Here is a 23,728-nt window from a genome sequence, read left to right as displayed (position 1 = left end):
TGATTAATCATGTGTAATAGTTGCACAGCACTATAAATGAGGCTTATTTTAGTGCGGTCTTAGGTGTCACTTTGAAGGGTCATGAAATCCACCCCTCTCATATTTTAGCTTTGGTCATTCACTCCTTTAAAAAAGGTAAAAGAAATGGGCGTGGAAAATTGAAATGTGAGGGGTCTGTGAAATATCAGATGGTTAATGAATTGTTTATGCTTGTTGCATCCAAGGCTGATGTGCGTGTGTTTTTGTTCAGATGTGCGGAGGGACGACCCTTCACTCTTGCTGGTTTTGAAGTGGGGTGGAGAGCTGACTCCAGCAGGCAGGGTACAGGCTGAAGAGCTTGGTCGAGCCTTTAGGTGTATGTACCCTGGAGGACAAGGTACCGTACTCTCACTGTGCTCATTATTGTCTTTCATATGTCTGCTCATTATTCTATTCTGTTGTTTTTCTCCGTCGTTTCAGGCGATTATGCTGGCTTTCCCGGCTGTGGCCTCCTCCGTCTGCACAGCACATACAGGCATGACCTGAAGATCTACGCCTCTGATGAAGGACGCGTTCAGATGACCGCTGCAGCGTTTGCAAAAGTAGCATGACCACCTTTATTTTCTCCACTGGGTCTTATATATATGAAAGATTAAGAAACTATGGCTGTCAATCTATTCAGTCACCTTTAATTTTTACGTTTATTTTTTGGTTTGTTTGTTTACAATAGAGATTGCTTCAAAGCAGATTCTCTGTAATAAATAGGGAATCAGTAATGCCAACTTCATTAAATATGAGACAAATTCAAATATAAAGCAGCTCTAAACTGTCATTAGCAGTTCAAAAACTGTGAAGTTCATCAATTATGATAAGTTCATGATTAAGTTAATTATGATTTCATTCAATTTAGATATGAACGGCTCTGCTGAAGACAATATTATTCATTATTCAGCTCAAGTCAAATTTAAGGAAAAATACTATTTGTTTGGCAGTTTTGATTAAGGTGCAGAAGTACAATTTTAATGTGTCCTGAATGTGTTGATATTAAAAGCGCAAATACTTTTGAACATTTTTATTACATCATTTTTTTAATTGCATGCTTTAAAGCTTATTTTGACAGCCCTCATTTTTTATTTTAGTATATATATATTTATTTCAGTATTATTATTTTATTATTATTACATGAGAGTAAGATTAAATCTGGTGTCCTCAGGGCCTGCTGGCATTAGAGGGTGAGCTGACGCCCATCCTGGTGCAGATGGTAAAAAGTGCGAATATGAATGGGCTGCTGGACAGTGACAGTGACTCCTTAAGCAGCTGCCAGCAGAAAGTCAAAGCGCGACTTCATGAGATTCTGCAGAAGGACAGAGACTTCACGCCAGAAGACTACGAGAAGGTCAGGGACAATCTGGAACAATAATACTTCATGCTTATTAATAGATTTGGGAACCATCTTTTAAAAAGTAATTGTCATTAGACTATTGAATTAATAAATATTGATGCAACTGTGATTTTACCCCTAAAAGTCGTTTCAGATTTTACCTCCATATTATTTGAATTTTCTGTTCCTGTTAGTGATGATATGTTTTATTTTTGGACTAGCTGGCGCCCACCTCCAGCACCTCACTGGTGAAGTCCATGCAGATGATTAAAAACCCTGTGAAGACGTGTGATAAGGTTTACTCCCTCATTCAGAACCTGACGCTGCAGATCCGCCAGAGAATGGAAGACCCCAAATCAGCAGGTAGACGTGATGTAAAAAACTGTGCATGCACATTATTAAAGCATTAAACAAATACATTTACAACTTGTGTATAAATGAAAGTTACTGGGTCATTTTAAATATATTAATGTGTAAAAATGCTTTTTAGATGTATAGCAATTTGATGTTTGAACATATTTAACATTTTTGAATTGCAATTCTTAGATTCATATACAAAACCAGTCAAAAAAAAAAAAAAAGATTTTTAATGTTTTATCAAAGTCTCTTTCGCTCACCAAGCCTGCATTTATTTTAAAAACATATTTTTTACTATTTAAAAAAACTGTTTTCTAATTGAACATATTTTAAAATGTAATTTATGCTTGTGATTTCAAAGCTGAATTTTTAGCGTCATTACTCCAGTCACATGATCCTTCAGAAATCATTCTAGTATTCTGATTTGCTGCACAAAAAACATGTATTATTAGTATTATTATAATTATGTTGAGTAGAATTGTTTTTCTTTGATTAATAGAAAGTTCAGAAGAACATCATTTATCTGAAATAGAAATCTTTTGTAACATTACAGATGTCGTCTTCACTTTTGATCAATTTAAATCCTTGCTAAATAAAAGTATTAATTTATATATTATCTCCTTATATTTTATCTATCAGTATAAAAATTATACTGACTGCAAGCTGGATAAATGCTGATCTTTGGATCCTCCTATTCATCAGTGAATCATGAATAAAATGTACTGAACTATTTTAAATATTGACAATAATAATAATATTACATTTTTCTTGAACAGCACATCAGCAATGATTTCTGAAAGATCATGTGACACTGAAGACTGGAGTAATGATGCTGAAAATTCAGCTTTGATCACAAAAATGAATTACATTTTAAAATATATTCAAACAGTTATTTTAAATAGTAAAAATATTTCAAAATTTTACTGGTTTTATAATAAATGAATATAATAAATGAATAATAAATTATAATAATGCATCTTGGTTGCGCTATTTGACCTTTTTATGACAAAATCTTTTTTTTTTAATGTTTGATTCCAACATAAATTTCATCCTCACATGTTTTTGATCTGTTTAAAGTGCAGCCATTTTGTTGTTAATTATCAACATCATGAAGATTTAAAATCAAGTATAAGTTATTCAGTCTTATGCTAACATCAGGTAGGCTGACATATCTTTGGAGGGAGACAGAGAGTATGTGTTTGGTGACATCTAATATGATGGTTTTTTTTAAACAGATATCCAGTTGTACCACAGTGAGACTCTTGAGCTGATGCTGCGTCGGTGGTCTAAACTTGAGAAGGATTTCAAGATGAAGAACGGCCGATACAACATCAGCAAGATACCTGATATCTATGACTGCATCAAATATGACGTGCAGCACAACAGTTCATTAAAGCTCGACAACACCATGGAAATTTACCGGCTGTCCAAAGCACTGGCTGACATTGTCATCCCACAGGTGCCCTTTTTTATTTACTAAGTTTTTTAATTCCTCCATTTGCTTTTAGTCGAACATCAAATGAATTCATTATGAGAGCTTGTGTAAGTGTATGTGGCACAATTTGTCTGCTGTCTTAATAAAATATATTTTGGTAATTGTCCTTATTTGCTCTTGTCAGGAATATGGCATTTCTCAAGCTGAAAAACTGGACATAGCCAAAGGTTACTGCACACCTCTAATTCGCAAGATCCGCTCTGATCTACAGAGGACACAAGACGATGACACTGTTAATAAACTGCATCCAGTGTAAGACGTGGTCTGTTTTGTTGCTTGAGTTGGACTCAGGGTAGTCGATGTTATCAGTCTTGGCAATTGAAATCTTAAGAGAGAAACAGCTCCAAAACCCAAGTCTTTCATTCATAAAGTCAAAGACAAAGTGGAAAGTCAGATTATTTTAAATGCTTTCTAATACTGTGTAAAATACTTGCGTCGTAAGTTGACCCTAGAGAGAAAAAACAAAACTGTATGTCATGACCTCTTAAATGCATGAATTGAGGTTATGGGTGAAACCAAATGGCTTTTGGGTTGATTGTTCTGTCCGCAGATATTCCAGAGGAGTCATGTCTCCAGAGCGCCACGTGCGGACAAGACTTTACTTCACCAGTGAGAGTCACGTACACTCACTGCTGTCGATCTTGCGCTATGGAGCCCTCTGTGATGTATGCCCTTATTAATATCAGCTTCTAAGGCTTTTTCAAGTACAAAAAATATCCTGGATGGTTTTTTGCTATGGAAAGCAAAACTACTTGAATGCATTTGTTTGACTCTGTCCTCAGGAGGCCAGAGATGAACAGTGGAAAAGAGCCATGGACTACCTCAAAATAGTCAGCGAGCTAAACTACATGACACAGATAGTCATCATGCTGTATGAAGACCCAAACAAGGTACCAGGATATCAGAACAATGCTTTTAAATAACACAAGTCAAAAATAAAATGCTTAGTAACAGTGTTTGTCTTAAAGGAGTCCACTTCCTGAACAAAAAATTACAGATAATGTACTCACCCCCTTGTCATCCAAGATGTTTATGTCTTTCTTTCTTCAGTTGTAAAGATATTAGTTTTTTGAGAAAAACATTTCAGGATTTTTCTCCATATAATGGACTGATATGGTGCCCCGATTTTGAACTTCCAAAAAGCAGTTTAAATGCAGCTTCAAACAAGGGTCTTATCTAGCAAAAGGATCTGTATTTTCATAAAAATAATACAATTTATATACTTTTTAATGTCAAGTGCTCATCTTGTCTTGGTCTCCCTGAACTCTGTTTCTGTTCTGGTTCGTGACAGTTAGGGTATGTCAAAACTCCCATCTCATGTTCTCCCTGAGCTTCAAAATCATCCTATATCGCTGTTTTACCTTTTTTGTTAAGGGTGTTTGATCTTCTTTGCATGTTCACTTTGTAAAGACTGGGTCTGTACTTCTGCAGCGATGCAGGATGATTTTGAAATGATTTTTGAAGTTGAGCGAGAAAATACAATTGGAGTTTTTCGACATACCCTAACTGTCTTGAAACAGAATACACAGAGTTCAGGCAGAGTAAGACAAGACGAGCGTTTGAGATTTAAAAGTATTTAAATTGTATTTTTTTTAATAAAATTTTTTTTCGCTAGATAAGACCCTTCTTCCTCTGCTGGGTTTGTTTACAACCGCATTTGTGATCGTTTGAAGCTGCATTTAAACTGCATTTTGGAAATTCAAACTCGGGGCACCATATCAGTCCATTATATGGAGAAAAATGCTGAAATGTTTTCCTCAAACTTATAATTTCTTTACGACTGAAGAAAGAAAGACATGAACATCTTGGATGACAAGGGGGTGAGTACATTATCTGTACATTTTTGTTCTGGAAGTGGACTTCTTTAATATCCAAGAAATTAAATGATTTATCTGCCATAATTGTGCACATGCAAGGTCATATTTTGAACATGCAAAACTTACATTATAACTTACCTTTTGAAAGAAATGTGCTTGTGTTGTAATTTTAGAAAGTATTTTTAAGGTAGTTTTAGGTAAACTTAAGAAATATGCTAAGACACTTAAACCTAATTATTTAAACAATATCAACTTTCTAGAAAAAATTCGTTGACAAGTCACTCAACAACTAGTGAATTTATACAAGGTCTAACACTTAATTGTGAAAAAAGATAATTAACTTCATATGTCTTCCAATGTGTATTAAGGCATGTATGAGGACAGACATGTGACCCTGTTAATCGCATGTTAATGAGAGCTTTGGATTTGCAGGATCCTTCATCAGAGGATCGTTTCCATGTGGAGCTTCATTTCAGTCCTGGAGCTAAAGGCTGTGAAGAAGATAAAAACTTGCCATCTGGATTTGGATATAGACCAGCATCTAGAGAGGTTAGCAATGACTAATGGCTATTGTTTTTTTTTTTAATTCATAATTTATTCTGCACATTTCACATTTCATTTGCTTTTCCTGGGATTGCTTAGATTCCATCACAATTAGGAGTTGCTATAGTATGTATTTTATTGTAGGGGGAGACCAGGGAGTGTTGAAACATGGGTTTAGTTGTAACACTGTCAGTTTGACAAGTCAGAAAGGAGCTGTGGTGATGTCGTCAATATCGTACACTCCAAGAAAGATTACTTTTTTTTTACATTTAAGATAATTTTTTTTACCTAGCAATCATTGTGTTGTAGATACAGTTATCTTACATAACCTAAAGTAGCTGTTTCTCTAGTTTAATTTGCTACTTTTCATTCATGCTAACTTAAAACCTACATGCTTAAACAGTTTGCTATGTTATGGCTGTTTGGGGTGTGGATAGTTGTAACAGTTCAATAAAAATGTTACAACCAACTCCTTATGATGATTCCAATGAGCCCAGTTATCCAATCACATCCTCTATTGAGGCAAAGTCATGTGAGGTTTTCATGTGTTTCCATCATAGTTTATGTGCATCCTATTGGATAAAAACCCTATCTGCCTCAAATAAGCACATATGCTTTTTGTGCATGTTTAGAAGAATTTAAGCGCATTTTGACATTTCCAAAAGTCCTAAAATGAATACAGTATAATGATTTTGTCACTTTAAATGGTTCACTTTATTAAAAAAAACGGATTATTCTTTGTTCTTTAATCACGTTTTTGCATAAATTGGAAGTGTGGGTCTTATTTTAGCAAATTACTTCACACTGTTACATCTGTCCCCAGCCTGTAGTGGAGTAGGCTGTAACAGCAGAACTCTTTGTATTTGACATTAACTGACTTAATCTGTGATTATGCAGTACATGTCCAAGTGAGTTTTCTTTGTAGTAGACAAATGTGGCTACCATATATCAAAGTTTGAGAGATCTAGCACAAACAACCACTGAGTTACTGATGCTTAAACAAAAAGTGTTATTTTCATCCCCTATTTCCCCTATATAGTTTTCAGTGTTTTCATTTGCAGTATTTCTAAGTTGCATGTGTTTTTTTTTTTTTTTTAATCTTCACTAAAATGAATGTTGAATGTGTCTCAGAATGAGGGCTCCAAGAAGAAATCCCATAATGACAGTGATGAGGAGGCCGGTGGTGCTAAACGTGATGAGCCGGATCGAGCTCTCATGATGTTCCGCCCCATGGTGTCAGATCCCATCTACATCCACAGGAAGTCCCCTCTTCCCCGCTCCAAAAAGATCGGCTCTGTGGAAGTAAGTTTTTACACAGCATTATGTTATAAAAAAAGGGTCTCTAAACAGTTTGTTAAAGTAATCAAATTAAGTCATTCACAGTTAATTACTATTATTCTCTGATAATAGAGTTGAAAGTTTCTATACACATGTACAAATATAGATGTATATTAGACAGAGACAGTCACGAAATCAAGGCTTATTTACACACTTCACATTTTACAGCAAATTGCGATGAAACAATGCATCACTATGTAGTGTGCTAATGCATTTTTGCATTTTGGGAGATAGGTAGGTGTGTGTGGGTATGTGTGTATATATGTATATGTGTATGTATACGATGCTGCAGACTTTTTTTAAATAATAGTAATTTAAATAAGAAAGTAAGTAACACTTTCCAGTAACGTTATATTAGTTAACATTGGTTAATGCATTAGCTAACATAAACTAAGAGTGAGCCACACTGTAAAAAAGTGGCAACCTGCAGCCGTTTACCTTTTAAATTAGCTCTGTTGGTGAGACCTAATATATTTGTTAATTCAGTAATTGCAAATAACATTTTTTTTTCTTTAAGTAAAATCAACTGATTTAAATAAGCTAATTTTTTAGGTTACCATTTTTTTCAGTGGATATATTTTTTTGTGGGAGCTAGTTAAAAATACAGGTGTATACACATTTTTTTGTTATTATTCTTATTAACTAATGTTAACAGATGCAACTTTTGATTTTAAAAATATATTATTAAAATTGAAATTAATATTCATTCTACACAGGTATTGTTAATTGTTAGTTCATATTTACCTATGTTAACAATGAGACCTTACTGTAAATGAACAGAAATTCAAATTCTGAAATTTGTTTTCCAAACTGATTTCAAGCATTTAAGCATAAGCTTAAATTTAAAGGTTTTAAAATCCCAATAAACAAAATAAGTGTTTCAACTTTTCGCTGGTAGCGAATGTGCTGTGTATAGCAAGAATCCCATTTTTAAAAAACATATTTTTCCATTGCTGTGACATTCACATTATACATTGCTGTGAAAAAGTGCTTGCAATTTTCATCAATTTCAACACTGTCACTCTTAATGTGAATATGCTTTTACATGTCCTTAACATGTCTTTTCACTTCAAGTTTCTTTCCATATGAATTTTGGTTTTAGTAATCAGTTTGACGTTTTTATATTTTATTTTATCCAGTTTTACATGTGTAATTTTATCTACAGTGTCTATATTTACTCAAAATGGAAGCAAAGTTATACGTTGATGCTCTGGGTATGTTGTACATCTATAGAATTACACATTGCATTATAGTTTTAAAATATAATAACAGAGATGATTTTGTCCTCAGACTTCTCAAAACTGTAATTTTCATGATCTCTGTATTCAGTCAAAGTTAGTCAGAGTTACACTGCGCATTTCAAAAGAACGCTGACTGTTTTTTTTTTTTTTTTTTTTTTTTTTTAATAGGTTTACTAGTTTAGCAAAAAAAAATCAGCAAAGTGGTAACATGACTGTTTTTGAAGTAATTAAACTTACAGCTGGTAGAGAGACAAATGCAGATCTTTCTTTCAAAATCATTCATATAAATGTCCTGCTCTTCTCTGCTTTGCTTCAGGTGGTTCTTTAACTCCATCTCATGCATTAGTCATTTCATGCACACCTAGCCATTGATTATCCCTTTATTTAATGAGATGTAAAGAAAAACTTAAATTGAGTTTTAAATGCAGAAGTTACAATGCAGTGTATAGACCAATTATCGGTTTGTAAACATTCGGGATGCACGCATCATGGTTGCAGAAGACCCGGGAGGGATAGCCTTTATTGCTAGAGAATTACACGGATACGGTACAAAATAGTTAGATTTAAAAAGATTATAGATAATATTGATTAGATGTAATTTTCTAAATGTTCTCTGCATATTACAAGAGCTTGTTACTCAGCGAAAAGCACTGTTATTCAACAAAACTGATGTTAAATAGTGGGACAGTCTTACAAATCCAAAACAGGGAAGGCGTTTTTTTGTGGGCGGTTCAAGTGGCAGTCTATGGAGCCATGAAATAAAAGAATTACAAAGGTAAAATGTATTTAATATTTCAAAATTCTGACTTTATTCTCGCAATTCAGCTTGTCATTTTCTCTTTTCCCCTCGGCTCAGGAGTTTACATTCCACACTTCTGACTTTTTTCCTCCTCAGAATGAACAAACTCACTAGTTTTGAGTTAACTCGAATTATAAAGTCTGAATAAGGACATATAAACTTGCATTTGCGAGAAAAAAAAGTCAGAAATGTGAGATAAAATAAATAAATGTTATGTAAAATGTTAATAGTAACAGGTTTAAATAATATTTAATGCTGTAACTGTAGGGCTGATACAATATATCGCCTATGAACAGCATATGTGAATATTATGTAGACCTATTGTTTAGATCAAATTTATGCTTTGAAAAGTAATCAAAGTAAAGTAAGTAGGGTAATCAGAGCAGTTTTCATCCATAGTCTGTCTAAGCGCCTGCATTTAGCTTCAAATGGCGTCTTTAACGACAGTATTGTATACAAGTTATTTGCATTCTGATTTTGACATCAAAAGGCACAAAAATATTTTATTTCTCTTATTCCATGGATTTTACCCATTTACCTCCACTGGTTACCAGTATTTTTCTGCAACCACTATGCGCGCGCAGCTGCAAGTGACGTCTACTCAAAATTGGTCTATTGGTTGATCAAAGTTAAGTAACTGAGGTAGTTCACCTAAAAACGTAATTGTGTCATCATTCTGTTTCAAAAAACCTGTAGATTTTTTTCCTTCTGTGAAATGCAAAAGATGATGTTTTAAAAATTCTAAAAAAGAATTTTAAGAAAAGGAATAGTTCACCCAAAATTGAAAATTCTCATTTACTCGTGGTCACGTTGTTCTATGACTTGTTGGAATTATTGTACAGTGTGACATGAAAATGAAAACATCCTGCTCTATAAATGTCACGTTATTGTTTCAAGCATTCAGTTTGCATTCAGCCTTGTAGAGTGCATATAATAGCTTGGGTGCAAAAGCATGTCTTTCATATTTCGATTCAAAGCTTTTGTCACCCACCAATGTGTATTATTTTGGAAAACAAAAAAAAAAACTGCCACCATCTGTTATTTGTTTTCTTTTTTAGTCCCCATTGCAGAAAGACTTTATCAAGACGCCCGCTGGCAAAGTATGAGCACACTAAGCTGTGTTTTTGTCTTCTGTTGAGCAAAAGGCCTTGGTAGTGAATGTTGGTGGACACGTAGCCGGACTGTTGTTAACGTTGCATGACTGTGCTGTTTCTGCCCCCTGTCTCACTTCCAGGAAGAGAGCCCCCTGAGTGTGTCTAGCCCTGACTCTATAGGTACCTGGATTCATTACACCTGTGGTGTTGGTACTGGGCGTCGAAGACGCAGATCAGGGGACCAAATAACTTCCTCCCCAGTCTCCCCCAAATCACTGGCTTTCACATCCAGTATTTTTGGCTCATGGCAACAGGTTTTTACCAATTTAATTCATTCTTCACACCAACCACTAACGTACTGTTCATTCACACTCAAGATCGCGGCGGCGGTAAGCAAGGACACCTAATGAGCAGATGAATTAAAAGAGAGCGCTATTACCTCATTCATCACGTGTTTGGTTGAGTTGATTTGATTTCAGTTTTGCCAGTTGTGGTCTAGTTACAGTGTCTTTGAGGAAGATGATCTGATGTATTTTCTTCATGTGTCTTCTTTAAATATCCCCATTGATTGTGATTATTACTAAATTTGGTAGTTCCTTATTTAGACAAAAATACCCAGTAATGTCACAACACTAACACCCAGTCTTTGTTTTTACAGACCAATGGTTTTCTAGTTTCGCTTTAAAGTCAACATGAAATTAAAATTTGAAAAACTGATGCATGTTTCTTGACCTTATTGTGAATTATTCACAAGTGAATGTTATTGCAAAAAATCACACATGCCAAACAGCCACATTTTACTCTTTATTTATGGATAACGCTATAATTTCATTACGTTTAGTATGAGCGTGTCCTGATGGATGAACTGAAGTCTTGCCCCACACTTTTTTCTTGTTGAATATCCTCAGAAATACATCATTTTAAGAATGTAAAATGGGTTGCAAATGCCATTTCAGGTTGACTTTAAATTGTTTACATTTTATTTTTTCAAAACTTAAGTTATGCGTACTAATGCAGTTATTATTTATGAGACCTGAATTTCACACCATGTAGAATAAAAATACAGATTTGTATCCACTTGGTTATAAAAAAGATGCTTTTGGTCTTTGTTGCTCCTTCAGGCCTTAAACTAATTATATCATGATAACTTTTCAATATTTTATTGCTCTGTCTTCACCAATCTACTCTCTTTAACTCTTTTCATTCATCTGCTGTGCCATTAGCTGTCCTTTGCATCCTGCTCCATTTCAATTATGACAAAAACTTAATTTGACCTCTGGGCTGCTGCGGGATTTGTGTCATTGAAATGTATGTGTAGGGTGGATTTTGCTTGTCACTCATCTCTTCCAGGACAGAAGTTTGTCTCTGCTTTGGCATCTTTTAATATTCATTGGTCCCTGTCTTCAGCCAGATCTTCATTTCTTGTCTACACAGTTCATTAGGAAGCTCTTAGCAAGAGTATAAATCAAAAACATTGTTTATGGTGGTTAACGTTTAGTGAGCATCACAATTTTGTGTTTTACAATAATTATAACCCACATGTTATAATTATGCTTGTGTCTTTGTTTTGCAAGATTGCTTGGTCAGGTTGTTCCATGTCAGTTTTCCTGTCATTTTTACACAACATTATAACAAAGTGGGAACCTCGGTCAAGTACTTAAAGATGGTGGCACAGATTCAATCAAATTTTCAACTAAATATAGTGGCTCCAAAAAGAATTTAAACACTTTAGTCACACTTGAAAATGTCATTGTCTAAGAAAAAATGCCTGAAATAGAGTGTGCTTTTTAGTAGATATGCAATTAGTTCCCCTCAGGTTGACACTGGAATCTTAGAAGAATAACTGTAGACATAGTTCATCACTTTAACTGGTCTTTATTTCAAATAATTGCTGTTAGAGTCCCCCTGTAGTCAAAATCCCCTAAAACTGATCTTTGATCATCAAAATGACATATTTAAATTTTCTTGTGAAAATAATTTTCTCATCCCTTAAAACAGCTTGAATGTTACTATACCCACACTGCCTCATTCACTATACGCAGATCTATGAATATGCAAATTATCCCCGCCAGCCAGAGCCCCCTGATCCATAAACTGAACTGTAGTAAACGCAATATAATGGCAAAACGTGGATCATGACTGATAAAACTGTTTTTACTAGCGGACAACTACAGTGGATACTGTAACATTTGTTAAAGTTACGTACTTGACGATATTGCGCCCTCAAAATGCCTTGAAGGCTCAAAGGCAGCCTAGTTTGTGATTCCAGTTCGCACCCACGAGCATGTGCAAGTGAAGTGCAGACGGCAATGCGGGAGAGGTGCCTCTGTATGGAGTTATTTATGTGCCATAATTAAACAAACAGTAAATCAGTTCACCTGAAGCAGTGAATGAAAACAAGCAGCACTGGATGTTAATAAGCATCCTTAGGAAAAACAAGGAAGTGACCGAGCAGGTCTCGGGAGACTAGAGTAAATTGACCGATAGCGCCATCTGCTGTTTCAGAAGGGTATTTGTGAGAAAATCTGCCTGCAGACATTTGTGAGAAAGCCAAGATTTCCTCATAAAATCTATATATATTTGAAACACACACACATATATATATATATATATATATATATATATATATATATATATTTGTTTGAAAGTCAAGTTTTCCTTTGCAAAGCAGATTGTGTTTATTTTCAAAACGCTGTATTTGTTTGTTTAATTATGGCACATAAATAACTCCATACGTCTGACTCTGAGCTACTTTTACACTGTTACCGCGGTTTATTTTTCAAGTTAGCGGTTAGCGCCTAGTGGTTGTGCTCTATTAAATGCTCTATTTAATATTTGGTTTTGCAATCCTATTGGTATGTTTTGCATGCTAATGATAGGAATCTATCCTTTGATGTGATTGGTTACTGAAGTTTGTAACGTAGCAATAAAAGGGCTGTTTCAAACCGCATTTCTGGGACAGCCTTTGGGAAACCACCGTTTTAAGGAGAAAATACTCAGCAGTGATGCTGAAAAATGGACTGGCACATGGTTTGACTAGAAGCATATTAAAAACACCACATAGACAAATAAACAACATAAAAATCTGAATTTTCACTACAGGGGGACTTTAAATGTGTTATCTTGTAAACAAAATCTTTCAGATAGATTGAAAGTGCCTTGATATATGACATAAAAACATATTTAATGTGTGCCTTGAGTGTATTTTTGATGCCACTGTTGTTTTAGTTGAGAACTAGGCTGAATCTGTGACTTGAACTGTCAGGGTTTATGGGAAACCAAGATTGATACAGGCGTCAGGTAAAGCCTGTTCAGACATGAAGGATGGCATAGAGACCTCTGTGCTGTTTATTGTCCAATAACCCTCTTCCTGTGCCAAGGATAACCTCTTTTTTCCCCTAAAGTAGATTCATAATTTTGAAGTTTTGTTCGGTTTTGCATGAAACTGAAATGAACGTTTTAACAGAGGAAAAAAATAACCGGGCTGTTCCCTGCTCTGTTGGGTTTTACATGAATGCATACGAAATATGATTTGTTTGATTATACTCTATAAACTGTTGCCATGTTTGTCCTCATACCCTTCTGCATTCCTGATCTCATTTCCTGTTTCTGATATGGAATGGAGTCTGTGTGGCAATGCTTAACGCATGGTCCATTTCTGTTTCCTCATGCTGGGTTTTGTTTTCTTTGTGGTGTATAGAGCTGTGAACTCACATATTTACAGTGCTGCTTATTAACATCTGTCTATCTGGAATATTCCTACCAGATGAATAAAGGTAACGTTTTGTTAAGTAGTTATTGTTTTCTGCTTGTGCTCTTTCAGGTTCTGTCAGAAAACAACAGCCACAGCAGACCCAGCAGACTGCACGCGGATCACAAGCTTACCACTGGAATAGGTAAGACGAACACTCACGGATGTCACGGCACACTCGTAATGTTAATTTACCAACCGAACAGACATATAATATCCAGAATGTTGTTGGATGTTCATTACGGAGGATCTCTGACATACTGTCCTGGTTGTACATGTCCAAGTAATGTTTTGCCGTTCCATTTCTAATCTCTGTTGTGTGTATGATGTTGGTGTGGCTGCTCTCTCTTGATTCTCTCAAACTTAATGACCAATTAATTTGGTTGTGAAATAGAACTGAATGTGTAATACTATCGCAGTGAGCTTTACTCTGAAACACACTGTTCAAAGATTTTTGCCACACAGCTGACTAATACAGTGCTGACTCTCATATATGCTTGTAATGTCCTTTGTGTGTTTGTAGGCCGTATATACACACGGTTTGAAGCATATACTTTTGCCTTACTGTGTAATTATACGTATTTGTGGAAGGACAGTTACTGGATCTAAGATGTGCACTTTACTTGATATGTGACCCTGGACCACAAAACCAGTCATAAGGTTCAGTTTTTTTAAATTGAGATTTATACATTATCTGAAAGCCCATTGATGTTTGGTTTACGATAGGACAATATTTGGCCGAGATGCAACTATTTGAAAGTCTGGAAACTGAGGGTGCAAAAAAATCAAAATGTGGAGAAAACCTTTAAATTAAGTTGTCCAAATTAAGTTCTTATCAATGCATATTACTAATCAAAAATTAAGTTTTGATATATTTATGGTAGGAAATTTACAAAATATCTTATATATCCTACTGTTTATTTTTTTTTGCCATCATTTTGACCTATACCATGTATTGTTGGCTATTGCTACAAATATTTCCATGCTACTTAAGACTGTTTTTGTGGTCCAGGGTCACATATATTCATATATATTTAAAACTAAAATTTGGATGTTGTTTGGGGGCTAAAGGTAGCTCATGGACACATTACCAAAAAAGAAAGTGTTTTATGTGTCAGTTGTTACAAAGTTAGTGAAAACCTTTCAAACAATTAAGAGCATGTGTGATTTAGTTTTTTCTTTGTGATGTCACATATCAAAGGATTTTTCATAATTTTACTAGTTACAATATAAGTGACACTGCATAGTGATGAAAATTTGCTTAAATACTATAAACACTGCTACCTGAGAAGTTTATTGTCAGCTGGTCATTCACAGCAATACAGATTGATTTGATTCAATACTGAGTGATTCTACCAAATGTGACCCTGGACCAGTCATAAGGGTCAGTTTTCCGAAATTGTGTTTTATATAGTATCTGAAAGCTTTCCATTGATGATTTCCATTGATGGACATTATTTGGCTTAGATACAACAATTTAAAAATCTGAGAAAATCACCTTTAAAGTTCTCTGAATGAAGTTCTTAGCAATGTAATTTTACTGATTTTACTGATTAAAAATTAAGTTTTGATATATTTACTGTAGGAAATTTACAAAATATCTTTATGGAGCATGATCTTAATATCCTAATGATTTGTGACATAAAAGAAAAATCAATAATTTTGACCCATACAATGTATTGTTGGCTTTTGCTACGAATATACCCGTATGCTACTTATGACTGGTTTTGTGGTCCAGGGTCACAATTGTTAAAATGTAACTGATAAGTCGCATCTGAAATGGAATGATGCAGAATATCGCAGTATAGTCGTGAAAATAGTTTTTCTGCGGTGGGTAATAATGCAGTATTGCTTACAGCAGTTGTAGTAAATATGATTGTAGATGGGTATAGTGTGTTACACTCTTTCATTTTGCTTGATCTGTCACGTCATGTGACCCTAAAGCCCAATGTCTTATTGATCGCTGAGTGTTTTTTAGTTTATGCTCTAAAAGTGAGCTCCTCTGAAGATCAGTTTACCTTAGTGGGTTGCACTGACAAAAGACATTACTGTCATTATGGGATGCTTTCATTGAGGCTGCACTACTCATTCTGTGGCAAGAATCTTCTAGAAATGCATGCTGCATGCATTGCGAGGTGTGTCTCTTGGAACACCCGATTGCTGTATGTATCTTCTCTAACTCCCATCAGGGTCTCATTGTGCTGGCTTGTTTAGCACCATGGTGCTGGGCGGCTCCTCCAGTGCACCTAACCTACAAGATTACGCTCACGCACACCGTAAAAAGCTGACCTCCTCTGGCTTCTTAGATGGTATGTGCAAACACGCACACACACCTTCTAATGGTGAATCCCCGTCCCTGTTTTTAAGGAATCCTGGAGTCTTATTTGTGTTTTTAGTGCGAAGCTGCGGAGCTCGGGTCGTTCTCTACCAGTTACATTGAAATAAGTCATCTTTTTGTTGTTTTGCCCGTCTGCCCTGACTGATGCTGCAAAATCTACATTACAACAACCTCAGGATCTTTTTTGAGTCCTGCACCTTATATTCCTTTGCAGGAAATGTATGGTATGATCTGTACATAGTGTAAGTTTCATGAAAATCCGGTATAATAATAAGATAAGCTGTAATCCATAGTCCCTCAAAAAAAAAACATAGTTTTGTTAATTCAATTAATTCTGTGTAGTCTCTCTCACGTCCTGTGTAACACAAGCTGTACAGTATGTTAAATTTGTCTCAAGAGCCTGTTTGTAAAATAATGTTACTTGATACTTTTTTTTTTTTACTTTATTTTTCTTTTATATAAGTGAGTACCATAACACTTCTGCTATACCCTACACTGCAAATAGCATGGCTGTCAGTCTGTTAAATTCATGTATGGATCACAAGAAAATTACCTTTAGTTTTCATAGCTTTCCCTGCAGTTGTGTTACCATAGTATCTTCATGTAACTTAAATTATCTATTTAAGTTACACAAAGATACTATGGTAAATTATCTTAGAGTAATTGAGTGACAAACATTTAGTTTGAGTTCACAAAAAAAAATGCAATATTTAATAAATATTAACTTTATGTAAATACACGGCATAGGTAAAATTGAACTAAATCAAGTGCAACCATTAAAATTAGAAATGAATGAATGAAAATCATTGTACTCATCCTCATGTTGTTCCAACTCATCATTCATTTTCAAAACAAACAAATATTTTTTTAATGAATCCTGAGAGATTTCTGTACCTACATTGAAAGTCCATGCAACCGTTTAAGGATTTAAAATCGCTCATTAAAACATGGTAAATGTAATCCAGACGAATCAAGCAAAGTCTTCTGAACACACGCTTTATATGATGAACACATTTAATTTAGGCTTTAACTTAACATTTTGGTGACATTAACTTTTCATTTAGTAAGATTTTACAGTGCAGAACGTAAAATTTAAAATGACACTTTCTTCTTTTTTTTTTCCATTTATTCAAATACATTATGGTAGTGTTCTGGGAGAAAGAATATGGACATAACGTAAACATCCTAGGACAAATTTCCCGGCAAATCAGTGCCTCAGCTCTGAATTAAGTATATAGTTGAGTTAAGCCCTATTCGGAAGGTAATTGTTTCTCATGGGGATGCAAGTTATTTTCACCATTTACAGGGAGTGGTCGGTGATTTTATTATTGTACGAATCCAGAATGTTTTTTACTCACCACCCTCATAAAAATCCCAGGCCAAACTACCTACTGTTTTTTGACAAACACCAAAGTTGCTGCCTGAAATCGCATCTTTGAGTTTACAAGAAAAAATTGATTAAAAATTCAATATTTATATATTTTTTGACCACTACCGAACACGGTACGGCAGCTGTTGTACTTGCATGCAAAATAATTTCTGAAATGTTGGAAAGTATTTATGAGAACAGTATTTCTTAACTCGAGTGGAAGCAGAATAAAAGCATGTAGACATTCATAATGGGTCTTTATTATGGCAGCAGCAGGTAATTTTAAAATGTGTATTATATACAGTTATATACATAACTATAACGCGTCTAATGATATACATATGTATAACTATTTTCTTATTTTTAAACAGGAGATTAAAATGATCAAATAATAAATAGATGTGTATAATAAATAGATAGATTTGTAAATAAAAATGTAATTTACAGCAGACAAATTATGTGGCCACATGAGCAGTGCGTTCCCAGGTTCATAGGATGGCAAAACTCACTTCTCCACTGTGAATAAATTGCCATTGGTATCAATGAGTTTAATCACTGAGGTGATATATAAATTTATTTTTACAGATGTCCACATGAGAAACAACTGCTGTCCGAATAGGGCTTTAAAGTAGGGCAGGAACAGATTTATGTAATGATATTGTTACCATTGAATGAAATTTTAAACAAAAAACCTTTAATTGAGCTTTTTGGTAAAATTGATTTGTTATATTATTTCTTTTATTATTTAAATGTATTATTTATTTTAATATTAAGCTTATCTGAATGGGGCAGACAGGTCTACAATGTGCACAATATCTGTAGCAGTAAATCAGTATGCGCAAGCAAAAGAAAATTGTCTTTATGAATGCACCAATATCCAAGAGGCTGGTTTCTGTTAAATGGTTACTCTACCACAAAATGAAAATTTTTGTCATTAATCACTTACCCCCATGTCATTCCAAACCCGTAAAAGCTTTGTTCGTTTTTGGAACACAATTTAAGATATTTTGGATGAAAACCGGGAGGCTTGTGGCTGTCCCATTGATTGCCAAGTAAATACCACTGTCAAGAGTCATCGTCAAAATAGTCCATCTGCCATCAGCGGTTCAATCTGAATTTTATGAAGTGACGAGAATACTTTTTGTACGCAAAGAAAAGACTTTATTCAACAATTCATCTCATCTGCGTCACCTCAGCGCCATTTTGGAGAATGTCCACTGGGCGCAAACTGCGTTCTCTGTTCTGTGTCAGCCGCACTACACAGATACGTTGTTTTCATTCAAATCAAAGCGTAAAGAACACAGAAGATGTATCCAGGTGGTGCAGCTGACACAGAATAGCGAATACAGTTTGCATCCTGCGAATATTCTCCAAATATAAGTAATTAAATAACTTTTTTTGCATAAAGTATTCTCATTGCTTCATAAAATTCAGATTTAACCACTGATGGCAGATGCTATGCTGACAAGCCTTTCAGTGGTATTTACTTGGTTTACTTGGCAGTAAATGGGACAGTCACAAGTCTCCTGGTTTTCATCCAAAATATCTTAATTTGTGTTCCAAAGATGAACAAAGCTTTTATGGGTTCGGAATGACATGAGGGTAAGTGATTAATGACTAAATTTTCATTTTGGGGTGGAGTAACCCTTTAACGCTAATGTGTTTAGCCAGTTGTATCTGTCTGTGAAAAGCCAAAAACATAATTTTAGTCTCTAGTTGCAGTGACTGTGAAGAAACTGTTCAACGGGATGTGTTTAAGTGCAACTATAATAATGCAGTCATTCTGTCTTTGTAGCTATTATTTGAGGAGAAATAGAATTTAACATACCTTTTATGTCTTGATTTTTTTTTTCTTTAAACATTTGTTTGAATATCTGAAGAAATCTGAGATTTCATGGCTAATGAGTGTTGTTCATGGAGCAGCAGTGCTGTTGTGGATCAGAAAAGAAAGCATAGCGACAATGATAGCACTTTAACCTTAGAAAGCATGATCTAAAAAACCTACATGAATGCATAATGGGGATGATATGAGCTGTTTTAGATTGTATGTTGGGTTTTTTCTACAAAGAAATGGTATCCAGTGGAATTAAATATTTTAAGAATCTGATTATACACAAAAGCATAAATGTTTAGTGAAAATGTTCAGTTGTTCATTTCTATATAACATACTAAAAATACTATTTGCTATAATTACTTGTAGCAAACATGTATTAGCAGATTATATATCTGATCCTTGCAGATGCACCTAGAACATTATAGTGATCTTCACACAAGACACCAGAATTAATTGAAAAATCTTTAAGGCTCAGTCACAAGTTATCTTTACACATCAAAATGTGTCAGATCTTTCTAAAATGATGCTAGCAGGACTCCAGTGAAATAGATTTGCATTGCATAAATTAGTGTTGTCATTACTCTTCTGTGTGCTAATATCGGCCGACCCTTGAATCATGCATGCATTAATTTATATTTCAACAGCTATACATTTGTGTACTACATTTATAATACAAATAGCTGTAATAAATAAATAATTAAGAAAAAAAGTTCTGAATAAGTGCAAAGTAGATATGTTATAGTCTTTTGTGCAAGAAAGTATGTGGAGATTTTGTTGCATGGTCAGTACTTTACCATGCTGAACCTAGAGAGTCACCATGTGTGAAATGAGGTCTTCATTATTTAAAGGGGTCATCGGATGCAAACTTCACTTTTACATGTTGTTTGAACATTGTGTGTTGGCAATGTATGTACAAATCTACCCTATAATGATAAAAATCCATGCAGTGTTTTTTAATTAATCTATTAAAATAATATCCCCTTTTTTTAAATCGAGCCGTGATGTGCTCAGATGCCTCAGATGTGTGGCGTCACACTGACAGAGGCCGCTCCCACGATAGTTGATTGACATGACCGTCTTACCTCAGATCAGTTGTAACAGTCCAACCTCCATTGTTTCGATGCCGGAGTAGGGATGTAAGTTAGACAAGAATATCTCCGATTGAGTGATTGAGGTGTTGTGTTGTTGGATGTAATAGTGAACACATGGTCGTCATTTACTCCAGACATCTGAGCCGCTGAAGATGCAGTGGATTACGTTTGTTTGTGAAGGGAACGCGCCTCCCGATCTACATATATCCGTCTATGTTCGTGTGAATCATTCATGATCCAGCTTCACTTACAGCAGAAGTGAGTATAAGGGGTTTATTATGAACCTCTGCAATCACCTTTCCTAATAACGTGCTAGTTAGCAAGTTTCGCGGCTAAACGCGCTAAATGTAGGTCAAGTAAACAGTCTCTCAGAGCAGCTCGTCACTCCACAGAGAGAAGAGAGGGGCGGGGTGGGCAGAGCTCATTTGCATTTAAAGGAACAATCCATCAGAATGGGATGAATTTTGCTGAGCTGATTTTGGCAAGGTAAAAAGGGTGTTGTTTTACACAACCATTGAGAATTTTTAACCAAAGTATATTATAGACTTTTCATTAAGACCCTAAAGAATCATATCAACTTGTGGAAAATGGGCATCTGATGACCCCTTTAACGGCACTGGGTATTCGTCTGTGTTAGTCCAAGATCCAATGGCAGTGTAACAAACCTTTCTCCGTGGCGGTCAGAGAGGGGCCCTGCAGAATTGAGAGCTTAATGCAATGATTCCACCTTTTTGCCTTTTGGTTTTTGACTTTTTACACCTTTTAATGGTGTGAAACCAGTACCAGTCAAAAGTTTGAACTTGCCTATTCATTGTAGTTTTTGAAACATTCACTCAGATGTGAGATATACAGTATGTGTAGTTCTGTGGCTCTACTGCTCTGTCGGGTCAATTTAACCCCCATTATGCATTCTAGGGTTAATATGGTGTGTTTTCTTGAGCAGAAAGGAAAGATTTCATATTAAAAAAAGCGTAACATTTTTGTTTGGTTTGGTTTTGGTTTTTTAATCACTATTCCTATGGCTGTCCAAACACTTAACACGAGCACTCCTCTGCTTTTCCTCTGCGTCTTTCCTGCATGACTCTTGCCTTCTTTAGCCCTTCTTTAACCCTCTTTCTGTTAGCTGTTGTACATTTCAGGTACCTGTTTTTCTCTTTCTCAGAGGCTACGCGTGGTTCTGCTGTAAAAAGATTTTCTATCTCATTTGCGCGACACCCAACCAATGGTATGTTTGCTTTTGTTAATTCCTAGTACACGTCTTCCCCTCACGTTCAGTTTTTTATGATTTGTTCTTCTGGATATACAGTTCCTCCATCAACCACAGGATAGGGAGCAGGGAATATGACAGTCATTCATTTTAGAGGGCTAAAAATACCCCTTCAACACACCAGGAACCAACAGTTTATGTCTCCTCTGCACGGTGGTCTCATTACATGGATCTCAAAGATTGCTGTCAGTTTTGGTCCATCATCTGTGTGAAAACACAGTATGGTTAAAAAGGGAATTTGCCATATTTTGTTGTTACCTTAATATGTGCTTGTTTATTTGTGGCTGAATTAGCTAGTTCTTAGAAAGTGATGAAATGTGTTTTTAGGTGATGAGAATTTGCTGCTCATAAGCCTATTTAAAGGATATATATTTAATATAACACTTGATTTAACCTGTTGATATTTATCTCCATATTTTAGCTTTGCTAACGCTTTATGATCAAACAGAGTCACATTAATTAAAGAGGAAATCAATGAATAGCTGAAATGTGAAACATTATTTTAAACAGTTGTATCCCTTAATATTTAACACTTGCGTTGTAGTGTTACATAACATCTAAGGTGATGTTTTTGCAAAATTAGAACATTTTTAGCATATCATTTTTATTGTTTGTTTGTTTTTTTTCTTTTAATCTGCTTTTCTAAATGGGTCAGTGTTTTCCAGTATGTTCAGTGGTAAGTGTTAATCATGCTTAATATACTCGTTCTTTCTTGTCTAATTAGTGTTTGTTATTTTATTTTGACTCTGGTTTCCAAACTTGTGTAGTAAGTATTTAGATCTAGTCTGTATACCCTATTTTTGACCCTTACCAAACTCCCACGGGCCCACTAGGATCTCCTATATATCTGTGCATTGTAAATGTTTGGTTTATTTCTTGCATTCGCAGAAGAAAAAATAGCACATGCTTGTTTGTATTTTTAATGCGTTTTGTTTTTTGAAATAACTGAGACAATCATATCTCTTAATTTAAGACGGAATTTAATTAATTTAATTTAAGACCTAATTTAATTATCTGAAAACTGCATAATATTTATTGCCTTATATTGTTGTGTGATTAGTTGTTCACTCATTCACTTCTTAAGATGCCTTTTCTTATTAACAGATTTTATGTATTGTTTTTTAACAACATTAGCAAATCAATTGAGTGTTAAGTGGGACAGCACTAAATAAAATCGGTTATAGCTTTAAATTTAAATTGAATGAGTTCACAGTAAAATGCCAGTAAAGCCACACTTATGATTGCACGTAATATATGAACTGTTGCTTGGCAGATGTTAACAGGGTTAGCCTAATGAACTTTTTAGGCTGAATGACTATTTTTGACCGTTATATAACTGTTGCTGGTGTGTATTAATACAATAAACCATGAGAGACTGTGTGTTATAGTGGTTTTACAGTGGAATAATCACTATAATGCATGGCCTCTCATTGCTTATTGCTTTTATTAAAAAGACTCCTGAAGATTATATTCAGACATCTTGTGCCAAGTTGCATGATGTGAAAAAAATCAAATCATAATCATGTTGTTTCACTAGTTTCATCTGAGAAATTAAAAAAAAAATTGTACAAGGTAGGTCGATTATCATTTCCGCTTCATAAATTCATCTTGGCCGAGTGATGTTTTTGGTAGATTGAAGGTTTTGTGAGCTGTTCTTTGTGTGACCCATCTGCCTTCATCCTGCCCACCTCAAACTCACGTTTGACGGTGTTGTTGCTTGTCACTTTCAGAGGAAATGGAACGCCATGTTTCTTCCATGTGTCAACGATCTTAAGTTCTAGTTCATGCTATATGAAGAAGTCTTCTAGCCTTTTTTCAGATTCTGATATTCTGGTATTTCTTTGAAGGTTTTGAGTTGTACTCCATGGTTCCTTCAATCTGTCCCTTGGAGACCCTCCATAATTCCCTGTCTCTCAAACAAGTGGATGACTTCCTCGCCTCCATAGCCATATCTCATGATCCAATACTGGAAATATCTGCATCCTCCCCAGGTACAGTCAGGACATCATGCACCGACTGCACTGTATAATGTGT

At 35.0% G+C, this 23,728-nt stretch overlaps 1 protein-coding gene across 12 annotated transcripts in view; it reads left to right on the top strand.

Moving 5' to 3' along the window:
* ppip5k2 (diphosphoinositol pentakisphosphate kinase 2) overlaps positions 1-23,728 on the top strand; it is a 47,497-nt gene that overhangs the window by 22,626 nt on the left and 1,143 nt on the right. The window contains exons 16-32 of one of the 12 annotated variants that reach the window (XM_051120779.1): positions 251-376; positions 460-581; positions 1,193-1,375; positions 1,582-1,723; positions 2,953-3,176; positions 3,337-3,464; positions 3,763-3,877; positions 3,995-4,102; positions 5,462-5,578; positions 6,704-6,874; positions 10,009-10,050; positions 10,185-10,358; positions 13,868-13,940; positions 15,985-16,104; positions 21,590-21,652; positions 22,350-22,370; positions 23,542-23,685. In XM_051120779.1, the coding sequence (XP_050976736.1) occupies positions 251-376; positions 460-581; positions 1,193-1,375; positions 1,582-1,723; positions 2,953-3,176; positions 3,337-3,464; positions 3,763-3,877; positions 3,995-4,102; positions 5,462-5,578; positions 6,704-6,874; positions 10,009-10,050; positions 10,185-10,358; positions 13,868-13,940; positions 15,985-16,104; positions 21,590-21,652; positions 22,350-22,370; positions 23,542-23,685 (2,073 nt within the window). The remainder of the gene's footprint in view (positions 1-250; positions 377-459; positions 582-1,192; positions 1,376-1,581; positions 1,724-2,952; positions 3,177-3,336; positions 3,465-3,762; positions 3,878-3,994; positions 4,103-5,461; positions 5,579-6,703; positions 6,875-10,008; positions 10,051-10,184; positions 10,359-13,867; positions 13,941-15,984; positions 16,105-21,589; positions 21,653-22,349; positions 22,371-23,541; positions 23,686-23,728) is intronic. The other 11 variants (XM_051120767.1, XM_051120771.1, XM_051120774.1 and 8 more) reach the window with 11 other exon arrangements.

The sequence above is a fragment of the Labeo rohita genome, chromosome 10 (assembly GCF_022985175.1).
Source record: "Labeo rohita strain BAU-BD-2019 chromosome 10, IGBB_LRoh.1.0, whole genome shotgun sequence".
Lineage (NCBI taxonomy): Eukaryota > Metazoa > Chordata > Actinopteri > Cypriniformes > Cyprinidae > Labeo > Labeo rohita.
The sequence above is the reverse complement of the archived record's forward strand: the minus strand, read 5'-3'. Positions and strand labels throughout refer to the sequence as shown.